At 40.8% G+C, this 23678-nt stretch overlaps 1 protein-coding gene across 1 annotated transcript; it reads right to left on the bottom strand.

Annotated features, from left to right (window-relative positions):
• Nucleotides 1–1345: 1345 nt before the first annotated feature.
• PABPN1 (poly(A) binding protein nuclear 1) lies at nucleotides 1346–21488 on the bottom strand. The gene is made up of 7 exons (XM_077789919.1): nucleotides 21338–21488; nucleotides 19080–19194; nucleotides 17947–18014; nucleotides 12584–12690; nucleotides 10129–10216; nucleotides 5779–5927; nucleotides 1346–1686 (listed from the first exon to the last, which is right to left on the bottom strand). The coding sequence occupies exons 2-7, from the start codon at nucleotides 19159–19161 to the stop codon at nucleotides 1647–1649; spliced, it is 534 nt and encodes a 177-aa protein (XP_077646045.1). The 5' UTR covers nucleotides 19162–19194; nucleotides 21338–21488; the 3' UTR covers nucleotides 1346–1646.
• Between the last annotated feature and the right edge of the window lie 2190 nt (nucleotides 21489–23678).

Here is a 23678-nt window from a genome sequence, read left to right as displayed (position 1 = left end):
ATTTTTTCGTGATTTTTTGGCAATTTTTTAGGGATTTTTTTTGAGATTTTTTGGACATTTTTTGAAGGTTTTTTGGGGTGTTTTTGGTCTGTTTTAGGGATTTTGCGCAGGCAGCGCGCAGGGACGCCTACTCGGGCGGCAGCGTGCGCGTGTTCCACGTGGGGCCACAGGGCTGGAGGGAGGTGTCCCACGACGACGTGGCCGACCTGCAGGACATCTACGGGGAGTGACGGGAAATGGGGAATAAATGGGGAATAAATGGGGAATAAATGGGGAATAAATGGGGAATAAATGGGGAATAAATGGGGAATAAATGGGGAATAAATGGGATTTAAAGAGAGTTTGTGTGGTGGTTTATACGGGGGGTTTATGGGGATTTTATGGGATTTTTTGGGGGTTTTTTAGGGATTTTTTAGAGATTTTTTAGGGATTTTTTTGGAATTTTTTAGGGATTTTTTTGGGGATTTTTTGGGGGGTTTTTGGGGATTTTTTTGTGATTTTTTTGTGATTTTTTACGGGTTTTTTTGGGATTTTTTAAGGATTTTTTCGCAATTTTTAGGGATTTTTTAGGGATTTTTTCTGGGAGTTTTTGGGAATTTTTTGAGATTTTTTTGGGATTTTTTTGGGATTTTTTCACAATTTTTAGGGATTTTTTTGGGATTTTTTGGGGATTTTTTTGTGATTTTTTTGGGATTTTTTTGGGTTTTTTTTGGGATTTTTTTCGCAATTTTTTAGGGATTTTTTAAGGGGTTTTTTGGGATTTTTTTGGGATTTTTTTGAGATTTTTTAGGGATTTTTTTCAATTTTTTTGGGATTTTTTGGGATTTTTAGGGATATTTTTGGGATTTTTTTGGGGTTTTTTGGGATTTTTTAAGGATTTTTTTGGGATTTTTGGGGATTTCTTTAGGGATTTTTTAGGGTTTTTTTGTGATTTTTTAGGGATTTTTTTGAAATTTTTTTGAGATTTTTTTGGGGGTTTTTTGAGATTTTTTTGGGATTTTTTAGGGATTTTTTCAGAATTTGTTTGAAATTTTTTAGGGGTTTTTTGGGGTTTTATTGGGGATTTTTTGACATTTTTTCACAATTTTTAGGGATTTTTTAGGGATTTTTTTGGGGATTTTTTGAGATTTTTTGGGGATTTTTTTGACATTTTTGGGGGATTTTTTAGCTATTGTTTTGGGATTTTTTTGGGGATTTTATGGGTTTTTTTTGGGGATTTTTTATAATAAAAAACCCTCGACAACTTAAAATTTTTTTTTTCAATTTTTTATTTTATTTTTTTTTTTTTCCTCCCTCCCCGGGGACCCCAAATTTTTTTTTTTTGGGATTTTATTTTTTTTCCTCCTCCCCCTCCCCCTCCTCCACTTCCGGCCCCTCCCCCACCCCCGGAATTCCCAAAATTCCCCCAAATTTTTTTTTTTTAAAATTTTTTTTTGGAATTTTTTCCCCCCTCCCCTCCCCCGACGCCTTTTCCGGCTCCGGCTCCACCTGCAAAAAACAAACTGGGAATTTTTTTTTGGGGGGAAAAAAGAGAAATTTGGGTTTTTTCTCCTCTCCAGGGGTGGGGGAGGGGCAGGCGGGCCCCTCCCCCCCACCCCAAAATCGGGAATTTTTTTTGGGGGGAAAAAAGGGAATTTTGGGGGTTTTTAATATGGGGAATACCAGGAGGTGGCTCTGGATCGGCCCCTGCGGAGAAAAAAGGGGAAAAAAATCAGAATTTTGGGAAAAAATTCCACCAAAATGTCCCAAAAACGGACGGAAAATGGAAATTTCAGCTCGAAATGCACCAAAATCAACAAAATGTCCCAAATTTTGATGGAAATTTGAGAATTTCAGCCCAAAATTTGAGTGAGAAACCCAAAATTTGATGGAAAATTGGAAATTTTAACCCCAAAATGTCCCAAAATCAACAAAATGTCCCAAATTTTGATGGAAAATTGGAAATTTCAACCCCAAATGTCCCAAAATCAACAAAATGTCCCAAAATTTGATGGAAATTTGAGAATTTCAGCCCAAAATGTCCCAAAATCAACAAAATGTCCCAAAATTTGATGGAAAATTGAGATTTTCAGCCCAAAATTTGAGTGAGAAACCCAAAATTTGATGGAAAATTGGAAATTTCAACCCAAAATGTCCCAAAATCAACAAAATGTCCCAAAATTTGATGGAAAATTGAGATTTTCAGCCCAAAATGTCCCAAAATCAACAAAACGTCCCAAAATTTGATGGAAAATTAAGAATTTTAACCCAAAATGTCCCAAAATCAACAAAATGTCCCAAAATTTGATGGAAAATTGAGAATTTCAACCCCAAATGTCCCAAAATCAACAAAATGTCCCAAAATTTGATGGAAAATGGAGAATTTTAACCCAGTATGTCCCAAAATCAACAAAATGTCCCAAAATTTGATGGAAATTTGAGAATTTCAGCCCAAAATGTCCCAAAATCAACAAAATGTCCCAAAATTTGATGGAAAATTGAGATTTTCAGCCCAAAATTTGAGTGAGAAACCCAAAATTTGATGGAAAATTGGAAATTTCAGCCCAAAATGTCCCAAAATCAACAAAACGTCCCAAAATTTGATGGAAAATTAAGAATTTTAACCCAAAATGTCCCAAAATCAACAAAACGTCCCAAAATGTGATGGAAAATTAAGAATTTCAGCCCAAAATGTCCCAAAATCAACAAAATGTCCCAAATTTTGATGGAAAATTAAGAATTTTAACCCCAAATGTCCCAAAATCAACAAAATGTCCCAAAATTTGATGGAAAATTGGAAATTTTAACCCCAAAATGTCCCAAAATCAACAAAATGTCCCAAAATTTGATGGAAAATTGAGAATTTCAAACCAAAATGTCCCAAAATCAACAAAATGTCCCAAAATTTGATGGAAAATTGAGAATTTCAAACCAAAATGTCCCAAAATCAACAAAATGTCCCAAATTTTGATGGAAAATGGAGAATTTTAACCCAATATGTCCCAAAATCAACAAAATGTCCCAAAATTTGATGGAAAATTGAGAATTTCAACCCCAAATGTCCCAAAATCAACAAAATGTCCCAAATTTTGACGGAAAATTAAGAATTTTAACCCCAAATGTCCCAAAATCAACAAAATGTCCCAAAATTTGATGGAAAATGGAGATTTTCAGCCCAAAATTTGAGTGAGAACCCCAAAATTTGATGGAAAATTGGAAATTTCAGCCCAAAATGTCCCAAAATCAACAAAATGTCCCAAAATTTGATGGAAAATTGAGAATTTCAGCCCAAAATTTGAGTGAGAAACCCAAAATTTGATGGAAAATTGGAAATTTCAACCGAAAATGTCCCAAAATCAACAAAATGTCCCAAAATTTGATGGAAAATTGGAAATTTCAACCGAAAATGTCCCAAAATGAACAAAATGTCCCAAATTTTGATGGAAAATGGAGAATTTTAACCCCAAATGTCCCAAAATCAACAAAATGTCCCAAAAATTGATGGAAATTTGGAAATTTTACCCCAAAATGTCCCAAAATCAACAAAATGTCCCAAAATTTGATGGAAAATTGGAAATTTCACCCCAAAATGTCCTCAAATTCCCCAAAACCTCACAAAATTTGAGTGGGAACCCCAAAATTGGATGGAAAATCAGGAATTTCAGCCCAAAATATCCCAAAATTTGAGTGAAAAGCCCAAAATATTCCAGGATTTGACGGAAAATTGGGAATTTCACCCCAAAAAAGACCCAAAATTCACCTGAAAATCTCCCAAAAAATTCACCTGGAGAACCCAAAAACGCCCCAAAATGGCTTCGAAAAACCCCAAATTTTCCAGAAATTACCTCAAATCCCTTTCCAAAAACCTCAAATTCCAAAAATCCCCAAAATCCCAGGAATTCACCCCAAAAATCTCACCTGAAAAATCCCAAAATCCCACCCAGGAAACACCAAAAACGCCTCTAAAAACGGCCCCAAAAATGCCCCAAAATCGCTTCAAAAAACCCCAAATTTTCCAGGAATGACCCCAAATCCCCTCCGAAAACCATCAAATCTTGAAAAGCCCCAAAATCCCAGGATTTCACCCCAAAAATCTCAACTGAAAAACCCCAAAATCCCACCCAGGAAACCCCAAAACTCACCTGGAGAACGCAAAAACGCCTCTAAAAACGGCCCCAAAAATGCCCCAAAATCGCTTCAAAAAACCCCAAATTTTCCAGGAATGACCCCAAAACCCTTCCCAAAAACCTCAAATCCCAAAAATCCCCAAAATCCCAGGATTTCACCCCAAAAATCCCACCTGAAAACCCCCAAAACTCACCTGAAGCACCCCAAAAATCAACCACGAAACGGAGAAACGCCGCTAAAAACGGCCCCAAAAACGCCCCAAAATCGCTTCAAAAAACCCCAAATTTTCCAGAAACGACCCCAAATCCCTTCCCAAAAACCTCAAATCCTAAAAACCCCCAAAATCCCAGGATTTCACCCCAAAAATCTCACCTGAAAACCCCCAAAACTCACCTGAAAGCCTCAAAAATCAACCACGAAACACCGCTAAAAACGGCCCCGAAAACGCCCCAAAATCGCTTCAAAAAACCCCAAATTTTCCAGGAATGACCCCAAATCCCCTCCGAAAACCATCAAATCTTGAAAAGCCCCAAAATCCCAGGATTTCACCCCAAAAATCCCACCTGAAACACCCCAAAAATCAACCACGAAACGGAGAAACGCCGCGAAAAACGGCCCCAAAAATGCCCCAAAATCGCTTTAAAAAACCCAAAATTTTTCAGGAATGACCCCAAAACCCTTCCCAAAAACCTCAAATCCCAAAAATCCCCAAAACCCCAGGATTTCACCCCAAAAATCTCAACTGAAAAACCCCAAAATCCCACCCAGGAAACCCCAAAACTCACCTGGAGAACGCAAAAACGCCTCTAAAAACGGCCCCAAAAATGCCCCAAAATCGCTTCAAAAAACCCCAAATTTTCCAGGAATGACCCCAAAACCCTTCCCAAAAACCTCAAATCCCAAAAATCCCCAAAATCCCAGGATTTCACCCCAAAAATCCCACCTGAAGTACCCCAAAAAATCAATCACGAAACGGAGAAACGCCGCTAAAAACGGCCCCAAAAATGCCCCAAAATCGCTTCAAAAAACCCCAAATTTTCCAGGAATGACCCCAAAACCCTTCCCAAAACCATCAAATCTTGAAAAGCCCCAAAATTCTAGGAATTCACCCCAAAAATCCCACCTGAAAACCCCCAAAACTCACCTGAAAAACCTCAAAAATCAACCACGAAACGCCGCTAAAAACGGCCCCGAATACGCCCCAAAATCCCTTGGAAAAACCCCAAATTTTCCAGGAATGACCCCAAAACCCTTCCCAAAAACCTCAAATCCCAAAAATCCCCAAAATCCCAGGATTTCACCCCAAAAATCCCACCTGAAAACCCCCAAAACTCACCTGAAAAACCTCAAAAATCAACCACGAAACGAAGAAATGCCGCTAAAAACGGCCCCGAAAACGCCCCAAAATCGCTTCAAAAAACCCCAAATTTTCCAGAAACGACCCCAAAACCCTTCCCAAAAACCTCAAATCCTAAAAACCCCCAAAATTCTAGGAATTCACCCCAAAAATCCCACCTGAAACACCCCAAAAATCAACCACGAAACGAAGAAACGCCGCTAAAAACGGCCCCGAAAATGCCCCAAAATCGCTTCAAAAAACCCCAAATTCTCCAGGATCGACCCCAAACCTCCCGAGACCCCAAAATCGTGTTTTTTTGCCCCAAATCTGACCTGTAGCCCCGTGCCCGGGGCCGGGTGTAGCCGCTGTAGAAGCGGGAGCGGGCGGAGCCGTATCCCCCCCCCCGCCCCCGGAAGCGCCCCCGGGGGAAGCCGCGGTCGGTGCTGCTGATCCCGGGGCGGTTCGTCCTCTTGGGGATCACCTTTTGGGGCGAAAAACGGGGATTTTGGGAAAAAACGGAAAAAATTTGGGGAGAAATGGTGGAAAAATGGGGAAAATCGGTGGAAAAATGGGGAAAATCGGTGGAAAAACGGCGAAAATATGAAATAAAATGTGGACTAGAAGGGAAAATAAAGGGTTAAATGAAGTTTGGTTTTTTGGGGAGAAAAACAGGGATTTTGGGAAAAGAAATTTGGGGAAAATCGGTGTAAAAATGGGGAAAATTGGTGGAAAAATGGGGAAAATAGGAGGGAAAAGGGGGAAATGGAAGGGAAAATAAAGGGTTAAATGAGGTTTGTGGTTTGTCCTCTTGGGGATCACCTTTTGGGGTGAAAAATGGGGATTTTGGGAAAAAATGTCAAAAATTTGGCGAGAAATGGTGAAAAAATGGGGAAAATCGGTGGAAAAATGGGGAAAATAGGAGGGAAAAGGGGGAAATGGAAGGGAAAACAAAGGGTTAAATGAAGTTTGTTGTTTTGGGGAGAAAAACGGGAATTTTGGGAAAAAAATGTAAAAAATGTGGGGAGAAACGGTGGAAAAATGGTGAAAATCGGTGGGAAAATGGGGAAAATAGGAGGGAAAATAGGGAATAGAAGGGAAAATAAAGGGTTAAATGAGGTTTGTGGTTTGTCCTCTTGGGGATCACCTTTTGGGGCGAAAAACGGGGATTTTGGGAAAAAATGTAAAAAATTTGGGGAGAAACGGTGGAAAAATGGGGAAAATCGGTGGAAAAACGGGGAAAATCGGTGGAAAAATGGGGAAAATAGGAGGGAAAAGGGGGAAATAGCTTGGAAAATAAAGGGTTAAATGAGGTTTGTTTTTTTGGGGAGAAAAACGGGGATTTTGGGAAAAAATGGAAAAAATTTGGGGCGAAACGGTGGAAAAACGGTGAAAATCGGTGGAAAAATGGGGAAAATAGGAGGGAAAATGGGGAAATGGAAGGGAAAATAAAGGGTTAAATGAGGTTTGTTGTTTTGGGGAGAAAAACGGGGATTTTGGGAAAAAACGTAAAAAATTTGGGGAGAAACGGTGGAAAAATGGGGAAAATCGGTGGAAAAATGGGGAAAATATGAAATAAAATGTGGACTAGAAGGGAAAATAAAGGGTTAAATGAAGTTTGTTGTTTTGGGGAGAAAAATGGGGATTTTGGGAAAAAAATGTGGGGAGAAACGGTGAAAAAATGGGGAAAATCGGTGGAAAAATGGGGAAAATATGAAATAAAATGTGGACTAGAAGGGAAAATAAAGGGTTAAATGACGTTTGTCCTCTTGGGGATCACCTTTTGGGGTGAAAAATGGGGATTTTGGGAAAAAATGTCAAAAATTTGGCAAGAAATGGTGAAAAAATGGTGAAAATCGGTGGAAAAATGGGGAAAATAGGTGGGAAAATGGGGAAATAGCACGGAAAATAAAGGGTTAAATGAAGTTTGTTTTTTTGGGGAGAAAAACGGGAATTTTGGGAAAAAATGTAAAAAATTTGGGGAGAAATGGTGGAAAAATGGGGAAAATCGGTGGAAAAATGGGGAAAATCGGTGGAAAAACGGGGAAAATAGGAGGGAAAATGGGGAAATGGAAGGGAAAACAAAGGGTTAAATGAAGTTTGTTGTTTTGGGGAGAAAAACGGGAATTTTGGGAAAAAACGGAAAAAATTTGGGGAGAAACGGTGAAAAAATGGGGAAAATCGGTGGGAAAACGGGGAAAATCGGTGGAAAAATGGGGAAAATAGGAGGGAAAATGGGAAATAGCACAGAAAATAAAGGGTTAAATGAAGTTTGTTGTTTTGGGGAGAAAAACGGGAATTTTGGGAAAAAAATGTAAAAAATGTGGGGAGAAACGGTGAAAAAATGGCGAAAATCGGTGGAAAAATGGGGAAAATAGGAGGGAAAAAGGGGAAATGGAAGGGAAAATAAAGGGTTAAATGAGGTTTGTCCTCTTGGGGATCACCTTTTGGGGAGAAAAACAGGGATTTTGGGAAAAAATGAAAAAAATTTGGGGAGAAATGGTGGAAAAATGACGAAAATCGGTGGAAAAATGGGGAAAATCGGTGGGAAAATGGGGAAAATATGAAATAAAATGTGGACTAGAAGGGAAAATAAAGGGTTAAATGAGGTTTGTCCTCTTGGGGATCACATTTTGGGGTGAAAAAATGGGATTTTGGGAAAAAACGTAAAAAATTTGGCAAGAAATGGTGAAAAAATGGTGAAAATCGGTGGAAAAATGGGGAAAATAGGAGGGAAAATGGGGAATAGAAGGGAAAATAAAGGGTTAAATGAAGTTTGTTGTTTTGGGGAGAAAAATGGGAATTTTGGGAAAAAAATGGAAAAAATTTGGGGGGAAAAGATGAAAATTTCGGAAAAATCGGTGGAAAAATGGCAAAAATCGGTGGAAAAATGGGGAAAAATAGGGAAAATGAGGAAAATTGAGAAAATGATGGAAATTTAGGGAAAAATGGGGAAAAAAAAGGAAAAATCAAAGAAAAAATGGGGAAAAAATCAGAAAAATCAAGAAAATTTGATAAAAAATGAGAAAAAAAATCAGGAAAAAATCAGGAAAAAAAAAAATCAGAAAAAATCTGGAAAATCAGGAAAAAATGAGGAAAAAAAGCAAAAAATGGGGAAAATTCTGGGAAATGATGGAAGAGTTGAGAATTTGGGGAAAAAGTGGGAAAAAACGGTAAAAATCAAAGAAAAAAGGGAAAAAATGAGAAAAAAATCACAAAAAATTGGGAAAAATGGGGAAAATCAGGAAAATTGGGAAAATGATGAGAATTTAGGCAAAAGGTGGGAAAAATGAGGAAAAAAAATGGAAAAAAATTGAAAAAAATCAGGAAAAATGACAAAAAAATGGGAAAATCAGGAAAATTATGGGAATTTATAGAAAAATGGAAAACTGGAAAAAAAGGAAAAATTAAAGAAAAATGGAAAAATCAGAAAAAGTCAAGAAAAAATAAGAAAAAATTAGAAAAATTGGGAAAAAAATTGGGGAAAAGTGGGAAAATTCTGGGGAATGGTGGGAATTTGGGGAAAAAGTGGGAAAAAGTAGAAAAAATTCTGAAAAATCAGAAAAATTGGGAAAAATGGAGAAAAAATCAGAAAAAAATCAGAAAAAATTGGGGAGATGTGAGAAAAATGAGGAAAATGAGGAAAATTATGGGAATGTGGGGAAAACTTGGGAATTTGGGAAGAAATTGGAAAATCAAAAAAAAAGGGAAGAAATCAGGAAAAAAATTGGAAAAAAATCAAGAAAATGTCAGAAAAAAATTGGGAAAATTCTGGGAAAAAAATCAAGAAAAAATCAGGAAAAAATTGGGAAAAAAATCAAAAAAAAATCAGAAAAAAATTGGGAAAATTCTGGGAAAAAATCAAGAAAATGTCAGAAAAAAATTGGGAAAATTCTGGGAAAAAAATCAAGAAAAAATCAGAAAAAAATTGGGAAAATTCTGGGAAAAAAATCAAGAAAAAAATCAGAAAAAAATTGGGATAATTCTGGGAAATGTCGGGAATTCTGGGAAAAGCGTGGGAATTTGGGGGGAAAAGTGAGAAAAAGGGAAAAATGAAAGAAAAAAGGGGAAAAAATCATCCAAAAAAAAAAAAAAATCGGAAAAAATTGGGAAAAATTGCAAAAAATCTGGAAAATCGGGAAAAATGATGGGAAATGGTGGGAATTTAGGGAAAAACTGGGAAGAAAAATCAAAGAAAAAAAAGAAAAAAACAGGAAAAAATGAAGGAAAAATAAATAAAATATCAGCAAAAAAATCTGGGAAAATGGGGAAAAAATGAAGGAAAAAATGGGGAAAAAAAGGAAAAAAAATGGGGAAAAAATGGGGAAAAAAAGGAAAAAAAATGGGGAAAAAATGGGGAAAAAAGGAAAAAAAGTGGGGAAAAAATGGGGAAAAAAGGAAAAAAAATGGGGAAAAAATGGGGAAAAAAGGAAAAAAAGTGGGGAAAAAATGGGGAAAAAATGGGGAAAAAAGGAAAAAAAATGGGGAAAAAAAGGAAAAAAAATGGGGAAAAAAAGGAAAAAAAATGGGGAAAAAATGGGGAAAAAAAGGAAAAAAAATGGGGAAAAAATGGGGAAAAAAGGGAAAAAAATGGGGAAAAAAGTGGGAAAATGCTGGAAGGGGATGGGAATTGAGGGAAAAAGTGGGAATTTGGGGATTTTTTGGGAATTTTTGGGAATTCTGACCTTGATCTGCCTCCCCCGGAAGAGCGACTCGTCCAGAGCCATCGAGGTCCGCACCGACTCCTTGTCCGAGAATTCGATGTACGCAAAGCTGGAAATGGGAAAAAAATCAGCAAAATGGACCAAAAATGGGGGAATTCGGCCCAAAAATCGGCACGAAAATCGGCCCGAAAATGGGGGAATTAGGGACAAAAATTGGCACTAAAATCAGACCAAAATGGACCAAAAATGGCGGAATTCGGCCCAAAAATCAGCCCGAAAATGGGGGAATTAGGGACAAAAATCGGTAATAAAATCGGCCCTAAAATGGGGGAATTTGGCCCAAAAATTAGCTCTAAAATCAGACCAAAATTGGCATTAAAATCAGCCCAAAATGGACCAAATACGGGGGAATTCGGCCCAAAAATCGGCACGAAAATCGGCCCAAAAACAAGGGAATTAGGGGCAAAAATCGGTAATAAAATCAGACCAAAATGGACCAAAAATGGGGGAATTCGGCCCAAAAATCAGCACGAAAATCGGCACGAAAACGGGGGAATTAGGGACAAAAATCGGTAATAAAATCAGACCAAAATTGGCACTAAAATCAGCCCAAAATGGACCAAAAATGGGGGAATTAGGGCAAAAAATCGGCACGAAAATCAGACCAAAAACAAGGGAATTAGGGACAAAAATCGGTAATAAAATCAGACCAAAATTGGCACTAAAATCAGCCCAAAATGAACCAAAAATGGGGGAATTCGGCCCAAAAATCGGCACGAAAATCGGCCCGAAAATGGGGGAATTAGGGACAAAAATCGGTAATAAAATCAGACTAAAATGGACCAAAAATGGGGGAATTCGGCCCAAAAATCGGCACGAAAATTGGCCCGAAAATGGGGGAATTAGGGACAAAAATCGGTAATAAAATCGGCCCTAAAATGGGGGAATTTGGCCCAAAAATTAGCTCTAAAATCAGCCCTAAAATGAAATTCAGCCCAAAAATCAGCCCAAACATGGGGAAATTCAGCCCAAAAATCAACCCAAAAATGGGGAAAATTCAGCCCAAAACGTCCCAAAAATGGGGAAAATTCAGCCCAAAACGTCCCAAAACTGGGGAAAATTCAGCCCAAAACGTCCCAAAACTGGGGAAATTCAGCCCAAAAATCAGACAAAAATCAGCCCAAAAATGGGGAAATTCAGCCCAAAAATCAGCCCAAAAATGGGGAAATTCAGCCCAAAAATCAGCCCAAAAATGGGGAAATTCAGCCCAAAATGGACCAAAAATGGGGAAATTCAGCCCAAAAATCAACCCAAAAATGGGGAAAATTCAGCCCAAAATGGACCAAAAATGGGGAAATTCAGCCCAAAAATCAACCCAAAAATGGGGAAAATTCAGCCCAAAATGTCCCAAAACTGGGGGAATTCAGCCCAGAAATCAACCAAAAATGGGAAAATTCAGTCCAAAAATCAGACAAAAATCAGCCCAAAAATGGGGAAATTCAGCCCAAAAATCAGACAAAAATGAACCAAAACCGGGGGAATTCAGCCGAAAAATCAGCCCAAAAATGGGGAAATTCAGCCCAAAAGTCAACCAAAAATTGAGGAAATTCAGCCTAAAAATCAGACAAAAATCAGCCCAAAAATGGGGAAATTCAGCCCAAAAATCAGCCAAAATTCAGCCCAAAAATGGGGAAATTCAGCCCAAAAATCAGCCCAAAAATGGGGAAATTCAGCCCAAAAGTCAGCCCTAAAATCAACCCAAAAATGGGGAAATTCAGCCCAAAATGGACCAAAAATGGGGAAATTCAGCCCAAAAGTCAACTCAAAATTAGGGAAATTCAGCCCAAAAATCAGACAAAAATGAACCAAAACCGGGGGAATTCAGCTCAAATATCAGCCCAAAAATGGGGAAATTCAGCCCAAAAGTCAACCAAAAATTGAGGAAATTCAGCCCAAAAATCAGACAAAAATTGGGGAAATTCAGCCCAAAAATCAGCCCAAAAATGGGGAAATTCAGCCCAAAAATCAGACAAAAATCAGCCCAAAATTGGGGAAATTCAGCCCAAAAATCAGCCAAAAATCATCCCCAAAAATGGGGAAATTCAGCCCAAAATGGACCAAAAATGGGGAAATTCAGCCCAAAAATGGGGAAATTCAGCCTAAAAATCAGCCAAAAATCAGCCCAAAAATGGGGAAATTCAGCCTAAAAATCAGCCAAAAATCAGCCCAAAAATGAGGAAATTTAGTCCAAAAATAGCCAAAAAATTGGGGAAATTCAGCCCAAAAATCAGCCAAAAATCAGCCCAAAAATGGGGAAATTCAGCCCAAAACGTCCCAAAAATGGGGAAAATTCAACCCAAAACGTCCCAAAACCGGGAGAATTCATCCCAAAACTCCCCCCAAGCAGCGGGGCGGGGCGGGGGCGTGTCCTGCGGGGCGCTCATTAGCATAAATCTGCATGCATTTGCATACGCACCCCTTGGGGTGCCCGCTGTACTTGTCGCACAAGATGGTGACGCGGTTGACGGAGCCGCAGCCGTGGAAATGCGCCTCCAATTCCTCGGCCGTGGCGCCGTAATCCACCTGAAATTCCCAAAAAAAAACAACGTTCCTGAAATTCCGGAAATTCGGGAATTTTTGGGCATTTTTTGGGATTTTTTTCGGCGCGTTTTGGTGATTTTTTGGTGATTTTTTGGCGATTTTTCGCCGTTTTTTCGCTGTTTTTTGCCCTCAAAATTCCCTGATTTTGCCTCGAAATTCCCAATTTTCCCCTGCCAAAATTCCTCAAAAATCCCCAAAATTCCCCAATTTCCCCCAAAAATCCCAATTTTTCCTGCCAAAATTCCTCAAAAATCCCCAATTTTCCCTCCCAAACTTCCTCAAAAATCCCCATTTTCCCTCCCAAAAATCCCCCAAATTCCCCAATTTCCCCTCCCCAAAATCCAGATAAAATTCCCAAAATCCACCTGCAATTCCCAAAAAAAACCAACGTTCCTGAAATTCCGGAAATTCGGGAATTTTTGGGCATTTTTTGGGATTTTTTTCGGCGCGTTTTGGTGGTTTTTTGGTGATTTTTTGGTGATTTTTCGGCGTTTTTTCGCCGTTTTTTGCCCTCAAAATTCCCAATTTTCTCGCCACAATTCCCAATTTTCCCTCTGCCAAAATTCCTCAAAAATCCCCAAAATTCCCCAATTTCCCCCAAAAATCCCAATTTTCCCTGCCAAAATTCCTCAAAAATCCCCATTTTCCCTCCCAAAAATCCCCCAAATTCCCCAATTTCCCCTCCCCAAAATCCACCTGAAATTCCCAAAATCCACCTGGAATTCCCAAAAAAACCAACGTTCCTGAAATTCCGGAAATTCGGGAATTTTTGGGCATTTTTTGGGATTTTTTTCGGGGCGTTTTGGTGGTTTTTTGGCGATTTTTTGGTGATTTTTCGCCGTTTTTTCGCTGTTTTTTGCCCTCAAAATTCCCAATTTTCTCGCCACAATTCCCAATTTTCCCCCTGCCAAAATTCCTCAAAAATCCCCAAAATTCCCCAATTTCCCCCAAAAATCCCAATTTTCCCTCCCAAAATTCCTCAAATCTCCCAATTTCCCCTCCCCAAAATCCACCTGGAATTCCCAAAATCCACCTGCAATTCCCAAAAAAAACAACGTTCCTGAAATTCCGGGAATTCGGGAATTTTTGGGGATTTTTCGGGATTTTTTGGGATTTTTTTCGGGGCGTTTTGGTGGTTTTTTGGTGATTTTTCGCTGTTTTTCGCCCTCAAAATTCCCCAATTTTGCCCCAAAATTCCCAATTTTCTCGTCACAATTCCCAATTTTCCCCCTGCCAAAATTCCTCAAAAATCCCCAAAATTCCCCAATTTCCCCCAAAAATCCCAATTTTCCCCTCCCAAAATTCCTCAAAAATCCCCAAAATTCCCCAATTTCCCCCAAAAATCCCAATTTTTTCCTGCCAAAATTCCTCAAAAATCCCCAATTTTCCCTCCCAAAAATCCCCCAAATTCCCCAATTTTCCCTCCCCAAAATCCACCTGCAATTCCCAAAAAAAAACAACGTTCCTGAAATTCCGGAAATTCGGGAATTTTTGGGGATTTTTGGGGATTTTTTTCGGCGCGTTTTGGTGGTTTTTTGGCGATTTTTCGGCGATTTTTCGCCGTTTTTCGCCCTCAAAATTCCCAATTTTCTCCCGAAATTCCCAATTTTCCCCCTGCCAAAATTCCTCAAAAATCCCCAAAATTCCCCAATTTCCCCCAAAAATCCCAATTTTTCCTGCCAAAATTCCTCAAAAATCCCCAATTTTCCCTCCCAAAAATCCCCCAAATTCCCCAATTTTCCCTCCCCAAAATCCACCTGCAATTCCCAAAAAAAACAACGTTCCTGAAATTCCGGAAATTCGGGAATTTTTGGGGATTTTTCGGGATTTTTTTCGGGGCGTTTTGGTGATTTTTTGGTGATTTTTCGCCGTTTTTTCGCTGTTTTTCGGAGGATTTTTCACCCTCAAAATTCCCAATTTTTTTCCCCCTGGAAATTCCCCATTTTCCTCCCCGAATTCCCCGTTTTTCCCAAAATTCCCCATTTCCCCCTCCCAAAATCCCCATTTTTCCTCCCCAAAATTCCCGAATTTCCCAGAATCGCCTCAAAATTCCCTTTCCCCCAAAAAGTCACAAATTCCCACCCAAAATCCTCAAAGAAATCCCCAAAATTCCCGATTTTCCCTAAATTCCCAAGTTTCCTCGGAATTCCCAATTTTCCCTGCCAAAATTCCTCAAAAATCCCAATTTTTCCTGCCAAAATTCCTCAAAAATCCCCAATTTTCCCTCCCAAAAATCCCCCAAATCCCCCAATTTCCCCTCCCCAAAATCCACCTAAAATTCCCAAAATCCACCTGCAATTCCCAAAAAAAACAACGTTCCTGAAATTCCGGAAATTCGGGAATTTTTGGGCATTTTTTGGGATTTTTTTCGGGGCGTTTTGGTGGTTTTTTGGTGATTTTTCGCCGTTTTTTCGCCCTCAAAATTCCCCGATTTTGTCCCGAAATTCCCAATTTTCCCCCTGCCAAAATTCCTCAAAAATCCCCAAAATTCCCCAATTTCCCCCAAAAATCCCAATTTTCCCTTCCCAAAATTCCCAAATTTCCTCCCAAAATCCCCAAAAAAATCCTCAAAATTCCCAATTTTCCCTCTAAAAATCCCAAAATTCCCCAAATTTTCCTCCCCAAATTTCCTCAAAATTCCCAATTTTTATTCCCCAAATCCCCAATTTTTATTCCCAAAAAATCCCAAAAAATTCCCAAAATTCCTCAATTTCCCTCCCCAAAAAAACCCCCAAAATTCCTGAGGGGTCTGGAAAATTTGGGAATTTTTGGGGAAATTTTCCAGGGATTTTTATGGAATTTTTTTTTGTATTTTCTTTGGAATTTTTCGAGATTTTTTGGGGTAATTTTGGGGGATTTTTGGGGGGATTTTTGGGAATTTTTTTGGGTTTTTTAGGAATTTTTTTTGGGGATTTTTGGAGACATTTTTGGGAATTTTTTGGGCCATTTTGAGGAAATTTTGGGAGGATTTTTTTGGGAATTTTTTGGTTTTTTTTTGGAATTTTTGGGGGACATTTTTTGGGAATATTTGCGAACATTTTTTAAGACATTTTGGGAATTTTTTTGGAAATTTTTCGGGAATTTTTTTGGGGATTTTTGGAATTTTTTTGGGGACATTTTAGGGAAATTTTTGGGGAATTTCGGAGCCATTTTGGGGAATTTTTGGGACTTTTTTGGCATTTTTTGGGATTTTTTTTTTTTAATTTTTTGGGATTTTTTTGGGTTTTGGGGAATTTTTTGGGATTTTTTTTTGGGGAACTTTGGGAGGGATTTTTTTGGGTTTTGGGGAATTTTTGGGGGCATTTTTTGGGCATTTTCCCTCCTCAAAATTCAAGATTTTCCCCCCAAAAATCCCCAAATTTCTCCCCCCAAATTTTCTCCTTTTCCACCCCAAAATTCCACAAAATTCCCAATTTTTAAAGCTAAAATTCCCCAAAAATTCCCATTTTCTGGGGTAATTTTGGGATTTTTGGGGCCATTTTTGGGGGATTTTTGGGGCAAATTTTGGGACAATTTTTGCAGAATTTTGGATTTATTTTTGGGGTAATTTTGGGGGATTTTGGGACACTTTTTGGTGATTTTTGGGGGATTTTTTGGGGTGTTTTTGTGATATTTTTGGGGACAATTTTGGGGAATTTTTAGGTTTTTTTAAATTCTATTTTTGTGACGTTTTCGGGTTATTTTGGGACATTTTTTGAGAACTTTTGGAGCAATTTTTGGGGCATTTTTGGGGATTTTTAACAATGTTTTGGGGCCATTTTTGGGGCCATTTTGGGGGATTTTTGTGACATTTTTGGGGCCATTTTGTGACATTTTTTTGGTATTTTGGGAGCAATTTTTTGGTTATTTTTTTGGGGTTTTTAGGGATGATTTTGGGGTAAATTTGAGGATTTTTAGGAATATTTTGAGGCCATTTTGTGACATTTTTTGCGGCCATTTTGGGAGTAATTTTTTGGTTATTTTTTTGGGGTTTTTAGGGATGATTTTGGGGTAAATTTGGGGATTTTTAGGAATGTTTTGAGGCCATTTTGTGACATTTTTTGGGAGCAATTTTTTGGTTATTTTTTGGGATTTTTAGGGATGATTTTGGGGTAATTTTGGGGATTTTTAGGGATGTTTTGAGGCCATTTTGTGACATTTTTGGGGTAATTTTTTGGGGCCATTTTGGGAGCAATTTTTTGGTTATTTTTTGGTATTTTTAGGGATGATTTTGGGGTAAATTTGGGGGTTTTTAGGAATGTTTTGAGGCCATTTTGTGACATTTTTTGGGAGCAATTTTTTGGTTATTTTTTGGTATTTTTAGGGATGATTTTGGGGTAAATTTGGGGATTTTTAGGAATGTTTGGAGGCCATTTTGTGACATTTTTTGGGGCCATTTTGGGGTAATTTTGAGGTTATTTTTGGGGGTTTTTAGGGATGATTTTGGGGTAATTTTGAGGATTTTTAGGAATATTTTGAGGCCATTTTGTGACATTTTTTGCGGCCATTTTGGGAGTAATTTTTTGGTTATTTTTTTGGGGTTTTTAGGGATGATTTTGGGGTAAATTTGGGGATTTTTAGGAATATTTTGAGGCCATTTTGTGACATTTTTGGGGTAATTTTTTGGGGCCATTTTGGAGCAATTTTGAGGTTATTTTTTTGGTATTTTTAGGGATGATTTTTGGGTAATTTTGAGGATTTTTAGGAATATTTTGAGGCCGTTTTGTAACATTTTTTGAGGCCATTTTGGGAGCAATTTTTTGGTTATTTTTTGGTATTTTTAGGGATGATTTTGGGGTAATTTTGGGGGTTTTTAGGAACGTTTTGAGGCCATTTTGTGACATTTTTTGGGGACATTTTGGAGCAATTTTGAGGTTATTTTTTGGTATTTTTAGGGATGATTTTTGGGTAATTTTGGGGATTTTTAGGAATATTTTGAGGCCATTTTGTGACATTTTTTGGGAGCAATTTTGAGGTTATTTTTTGGGGTTTTTAGGGATGATTTTGGAGTAATTTTGAGGGTTTTTAGGAACGTTTTGAGGCCATTTTGTGACATTTTTTGGGGACATTTTGGAGCAATTTTGAGGTTATTTTTGGGGGTTTTTAGGGATGATTTTGGGGTAATTTTGGGGATTTTTAGGGATGTTTTGAGGCCATTTTGTGACATTTTTTGGGGCCATTTTGGGGTAATTTTGAGGTTATTTTTTGGGGTTTTTAGGGATGATTTTGGGGTAAATTTGGGGGATTTTGGGACATTACGTTGCCCACGTAGATGGAGCGAGCGTCGGCCTCCATCTTCTCCTCCAGGGACATGATCACCGGGCCGGCTGCAAAAACACAAAAATTTGGGGGAAATTCAGGGGATTTTGGGAAAATTCGGGGATTTTGGGGGGGATTGGGGGAAATTTCGGGGGTTTTGGGAAAAATTTGGGGGATTTTTGGGGAAATTTGGGGAAATTTGGAGTGAATTTTGGGGATTTTGGGGGCTTTGGGGTGAATTTGGGCCAGTTTGGGATGAATTTTGGATATTTTGGGGTGAATTTGGAGGTTTTGGGGTGAATTTGGTGGTTTTGGGGTAAATTTTGGCCATATTGGAGTGGATTTTGGGTGGATTTCAGGTTTTCTGGGGTGGATTTGGGCCACTTTGGAGTGAATTTTGGGGATTTTGGGGAGAAATTGGTGGTTTTTGGGTGGATTTGGGTTTTTTGGCTTGAATTTGGGGGCATTTGGAGGGAATTTGGGATTTTGGGTGAATTTCAGCCATTTTTGGATGAATTTGGGATTTTTGGGGTGAATTTGGGGGTTTTGGGGTGGATTTTGGGATGTTTTTGGGGTGAATTTGGGGGTTTTGGGGTGAATTTGGTGGTTTTGGATATTTTGGGGTGAATTTGGTGGTTTGGGGTGAATTTTGGCTATTTTGGGGTGAATTTGGAGTGAATTTTGGCCATTTTGGGTGAATTTTGGCCATTTTGGGGTGGATTTTGGATATTTTGGGGTGAATTTGGTGGTTTGGGGTGAATTTTGGCCATTTTGGGGTGAATTTGGGATATTTAGGGGTGAATTTTGGCTATTTAGGGGTGGATTTGGTGGTTTTGGGTGAATTTTGGCTATTTAGGGGCGGATTTTGGATCTTTTGGGGTGAATTTTGGATCTTTTGGGGTAGATTTGGGGTGAATTCTGGCCATTTTGGGGTGGATTTTGGCCATTTAGGGGCGGATTTTGGATCTTTTGGGGTGGATTTGGGGCGAATTCTGGCCATTTTGGGGTGGATTTTGGCCATTTTGGGGTGGATTTTGGCCATTTTGGGGTGAATTTGGGGTGAATTTTGGCTATTTAGGGGCGGATTTTGGATCTTTTGGGGTGAATTTTGGCTATTTTGGGGTCCCTCTCACCGTTGCCCGGGGGGGGGCTCATGTTCATCTGTTTCTCCACCTCGTTCTGCAGCTCCTTCAGCTTCTCGGCCTCCTCCTCCATCTCCCTCACCCGGGCCTTGATGGCCTCCAGCTCCTGGGAAAACCCAAAAAAAACCCAAAAAAATTCACCTGGGAACAGCGAAACCTCAAAAAAATTCACCTGGGAACAACAAAACCCCAAAAAAATTCACCTGGGAACAACGAAACCTCAAAAAAATTCACTTGGGAACAACAAAACCCCAAAAAAATTCACCTGGGAAAAACAAAACCCCAAAAAAATTCACCTGGGAACAACAAAACCTCAAAAAAATTCACCTGGGAACAACGAAACCTCAAAAAATTCACTTGGGAACCAAAAAACCCACAAAAAAACCCAGAAAAAAGGGCAAAGTTACACCTGGGAACAACGAAAACTCAAAAAATTCACCTGGGAACAACAAAACCTCAAAAAATTCACCTGGGAACCAAAAAACCTCAAAAAAATTCACCTGGGAACCAAAAAACCCACAAAAAACACCCAGAAAAAAGTGTAAAGTTACACCTGGGAGCAACAAAACCTCAAAAAATTCACCTGGGAACCAAAAAAAAACCTAAAAAGAACAAAAAAAAAAAAAACAAACAAAAAAACCAAACCCCAAAGTTACCCTCAAATCTCCCCCATTTTGCCATTTTTCCCCTCAAATCCCACTTTATTTCTCATTTTCCGCCTAAAATCCCCGTTTTTCCCCTAAAATTCCCCCATTTCCTCTTAAAATCTTTTTTTCCCCCCAAATCTCCCTTTTCCCCCTCAAATTCCGCTTTATTTCTTATTTCCCCCCTAAAATCCCCCTTTTTACCCTTTTTTCCCCTCAAATCCCCACTTTTCCCTCTTTTTTAACCCTTTTCCCCTTTAATTCCCCCCCATTCCCCCTCACAAATTCCAATTTTCCCCCATTTTTTCCCCATTTTTTCCCCTTTAATTCCCCCACATAAATTCCCATTTCCCCCCATTTTTTCCCCATTTTTTCTGCTTTAATTCCGCTCAAAAATTCCCATTTCCCCCCCATTTTTTCCCTTTTTCCCCTTTAATTTCCCCCTCACAAATTCCCATTTCCCCCCTTTTTTCCCCTTTAATTCCCCTCACAAATTCCCATTTTTCCCCATTTTTTCCCTTTTTTCCCTTTAATTCCCCCTCACAAATTCCCATTTTCCCCCCTTTCTTTCCCCTTTAATTTCCCCCTCACAAATTCCCATTTCCCCCCCTTTTTTCCCCTTTAATTCCCCCACATAAATTCCCATTTTTCCTCATTTTTTCCCTTTTCCCCCTTTAATTTCCCCCTCACAAATTCCCATTTTCCCCCATTTTTTCTGCTTTAATTCCGCTCAAAAATTCCCATTTCCCCCCCATTTTTTACCTTTTCCCCCTTTAATTCCCCCTCAAAAATTCCCATTTCCCCCCCATTTTTTCCCTTTTCCCCCTTTAATTCCCCCCCATTTCCCCCTCAAAAATTCCCATTTCCCCCCATTTTTTCCCCTTTAATTCCCCCACATAAATTCCCATTTTTCCCCTTTTCCCCCTTTAATTTCCCCCTCACCAATTCCCATTTTCCCCCCTTTTTTCCCCCTTTTTTCCCCTTTAATTCCCCCACATAAATTCCCATTTTTCCCCATTTTTTCCCTTTTCCCCCTTTAATTCCCCCTCACAAATTCCCATTTCCCCCCATTTTTTCCCTTTTTTCCCTTTAATTCCCCCTCACAAATTCCCATTTTCCCCCCTTTCTTCCCCCTTTTATTACCCCTCATAAATTCCCATTTTCCCCCATTTTTCCCCTTTAATTTCCCCCTCACAAATCCCCATTTCCCCCCATTTTTTCCCTTTTTCCCCTTCAATTCCCCCTCTCAAATTCCCATTTTCCCCCTTTAATTTCCCCCTCACAAATTCCCATTTCCCCCTTTTTTCCCCTTTAATTCCCCCTCATAAATTCCCATTTCCCCCCATTTTTTCCCTTTTTCCCCTTCAATTCCCCCCACTCCCCCCTCACAAATCCCCATTTTTTCCCTTTTCCCCCTTTAATTTCCCCCTCACCAATTCCCATTTTTCCCCCATTTTTTCCCTTTTTCCCCTTTAATTTCCCCCACTCCCCCCTCACAAATCCCCATTTTCCCCCCATTCCCCCCATTTTTTCCCTTTTTCCCCTTTAATTCCCCCCACTCCCCCTCACTTTCCCGCCCTTTCCCCCCCCCCCCCATTCACTCACCGGGTCCTCAATGGCGGCTTCCCCCGCCTCCCCTTCCCCCAGCCCCGCTTCCTCCTCCAGCTCCTCTCCGGCCCCTTCGTGAGGCGGCCCCGGCACTGAGGCGGCGGCGGCGGCGGCGGCAGCGGCGGCGGCTCCGGCCCCGGCCCCGCTTCCCCCCGCCGCCCCTCCCGACCCTCCCCCGGCCCCTCCGCGGCCGCTCCCGCCCCGGCCCCGGCTCCCCCCTTCTCCCAGCGCCGCCTCCTCCGGCCCCGCCGCCGCCCCCAGGCCGTTGCCGTAAGGCGGGGAAGGATCCCCGGCTCCTCCGGGACCCCCCGGGCCCGCCCCGGTTCCGGCCGCGGCTCCTCCGGCAGCCGCCGCCATGGCCGCCATGGCCGCCCGCCCGCGCCGTGAGGGGGAACGTGAGGGGGCGGCCAATCAGAGAGCGCCGTGAGGCTTCGTGGGCGGGACGATGGAGAAAGTGACCAATCAACCGCCAGATGTGCTGATTGACGGGTGGTTAAATCAATAAAAACGCCGCGGAGTGGAGCAGCGCTGTCCAATCGGATGAAAGGCGGGCGGGACAAAGAGGGAGGCAGCCAATAGGAACAGCGGAGCGGCGGGAGGCGGGAAGAGCGGCAGCCAATGGCAGCGCGAGGAAAGGGCAAAGAGGCGGCTAAAAGCGATTGGCTGGAGGCGTGGCTTAGTCGCATCTAACCAATAAGAACGCGTATTTCAGCGGAATGGGCGTGGTTAGAAGGTGACAACCAATAGCGTCGCTCGTGAGGGCGGAACAGGGTTAAACGTCAGCCAATCGGCGTGCAGAGAGGCGGGGCTAAGGCGGAGCTGACCAATAGGAAGGCGCGGGGGGCGGGGTCTGGTCCTAAAGGCGCCACCGCCGCTTTTCTCTACGCTCTTATTGAGGATCCACGTTTAATTGCGCTAATTTAGTTACGCTAATTAGCGCGCTAATAAACTAACTAAGCGGCGAACGCGGCCAAAGGGGCGTTGGGGGGGGCGCTGCGCGTAACGGGCGACGGGTTAATTAGGGGGTTAATTACCATACAATTAATTGATTGCCTTACGCGCCGAGGTTTATTATGCAGCCCCTAATTGGGTTATTAATTCGGGGCGTTTATTAGCGCGAGGGGGTTAATTAAAAGCGGCCGCGGCCCCTTTAAGACCGGGAGTTAATGAGTAACCCGCTAATCACGGCCGGCGGGGTTAATTAGTGAGCCATTAACGCCAACGGGGCGCAATTAATGCGGCGTTAATTGCGGTGGGGGATGGGGGGGAGGCGGGAGGGGAGAGGGGGCGTGGCTTGAGGAGGGGGCGTGGTTTGGAGACGTAGCGACAACGCTGTGATTTGCATTGTGGGCGTGGCTTCTCCTTTTAAGGAATAAGGGGCGTGGCTTAACGCCCATAGGGATCAATGGAGGGGGCGTGGCCAGGGGTGGATTGGCGGGGAGGAAAAAGGCGGGAAACGGCGTCGCGCGCGAGGGGGCGGGGCCAGCGCTGAGGGGGAAACGGCGGGAAAGGCGTGAGGGGGAATTCTGAGGGAAAAAAGGGAAAATTTGGGAAAAAAACCGGGGGGATTTGGGCGAAAAAAGGGAATTTGGGTGAAAAAAGGGGGAATTTGGGTGGAAAAAGGGAGAATTTGGGTGAAAAAGGGGGAATTTGGGTGGAAAAAGGGGGAATTTCAGGCAACAATGGAAAATTGTGAGGGGAAAAGGGAGAATTTGGTGAAAACGGGGGATTTGGGGAAAAATTGGGAATTTTGAGGGGAAAAAAGGGGGAGTTTGGGTAAAAAAAGGGGGAATTTGGGTAAAAAAGGGGGAATATGGGTGAAAAAGGGGGAATTTGGATGAAAAAGGAGGAATTTCAGGGGAAAATGGAAAATTCTGAGGGGAAAAAGGGGGATTTTGGGGAAAAATTGGGAATTTTGGGGAAAAATTGGGAATTTTGAGGGATAAAAGGGAGAGTTTGGATAAAAAAGGGAATTTGGGTATAAAAGGGGGAATTTGGGTAAAAATTGGGAATTTTGAGGGAAAAAAGGGGGAATTTCTGTAAAAAAGGGAGAATTTGGGTAAAAAAGTGGGAATTTAGGTGGAAAATGGGGGATTTAGGTGAAAAAGGGGAAATTTGGGAAAAAATGGGGGAATTTGGGTAAAAAAGGCTGAATTTGGGTGAAAAAGGGTGAATTTGGATGAAAAAGGGAGAATTTGGGAAAAAAAAGGGAGACTTTGGGGAAAAAGGGGGAATTTGGTTAAAAACTGGGAATTTTGAGGGAAAAAGGGAGAGTTTGGAGAAAAGGGGGAATTTGGGCAAAAAAAGGAGAATTTGGGTAGAAAAGTGGGAATTTGGG

This window comes from Lonchura striata, chromosome 39 (assembly GCF_046129695.1).
Source record: "Lonchura striata isolate bLonStr1 chromosome 39, bLonStr1.mat, whole genome shotgun sequence".
Taxonomy (NCBI): domain Eukaryota; kingdom Metazoa; phylum Chordata; class Aves; order Passeriformes; family Estrildidae; genus Lonchura; species Lonchura striata.
The sequence above is the reverse complement of the archived record's forward strand: the minus strand, read 5'-3'. Positions and strand labels throughout refer to the sequence as shown.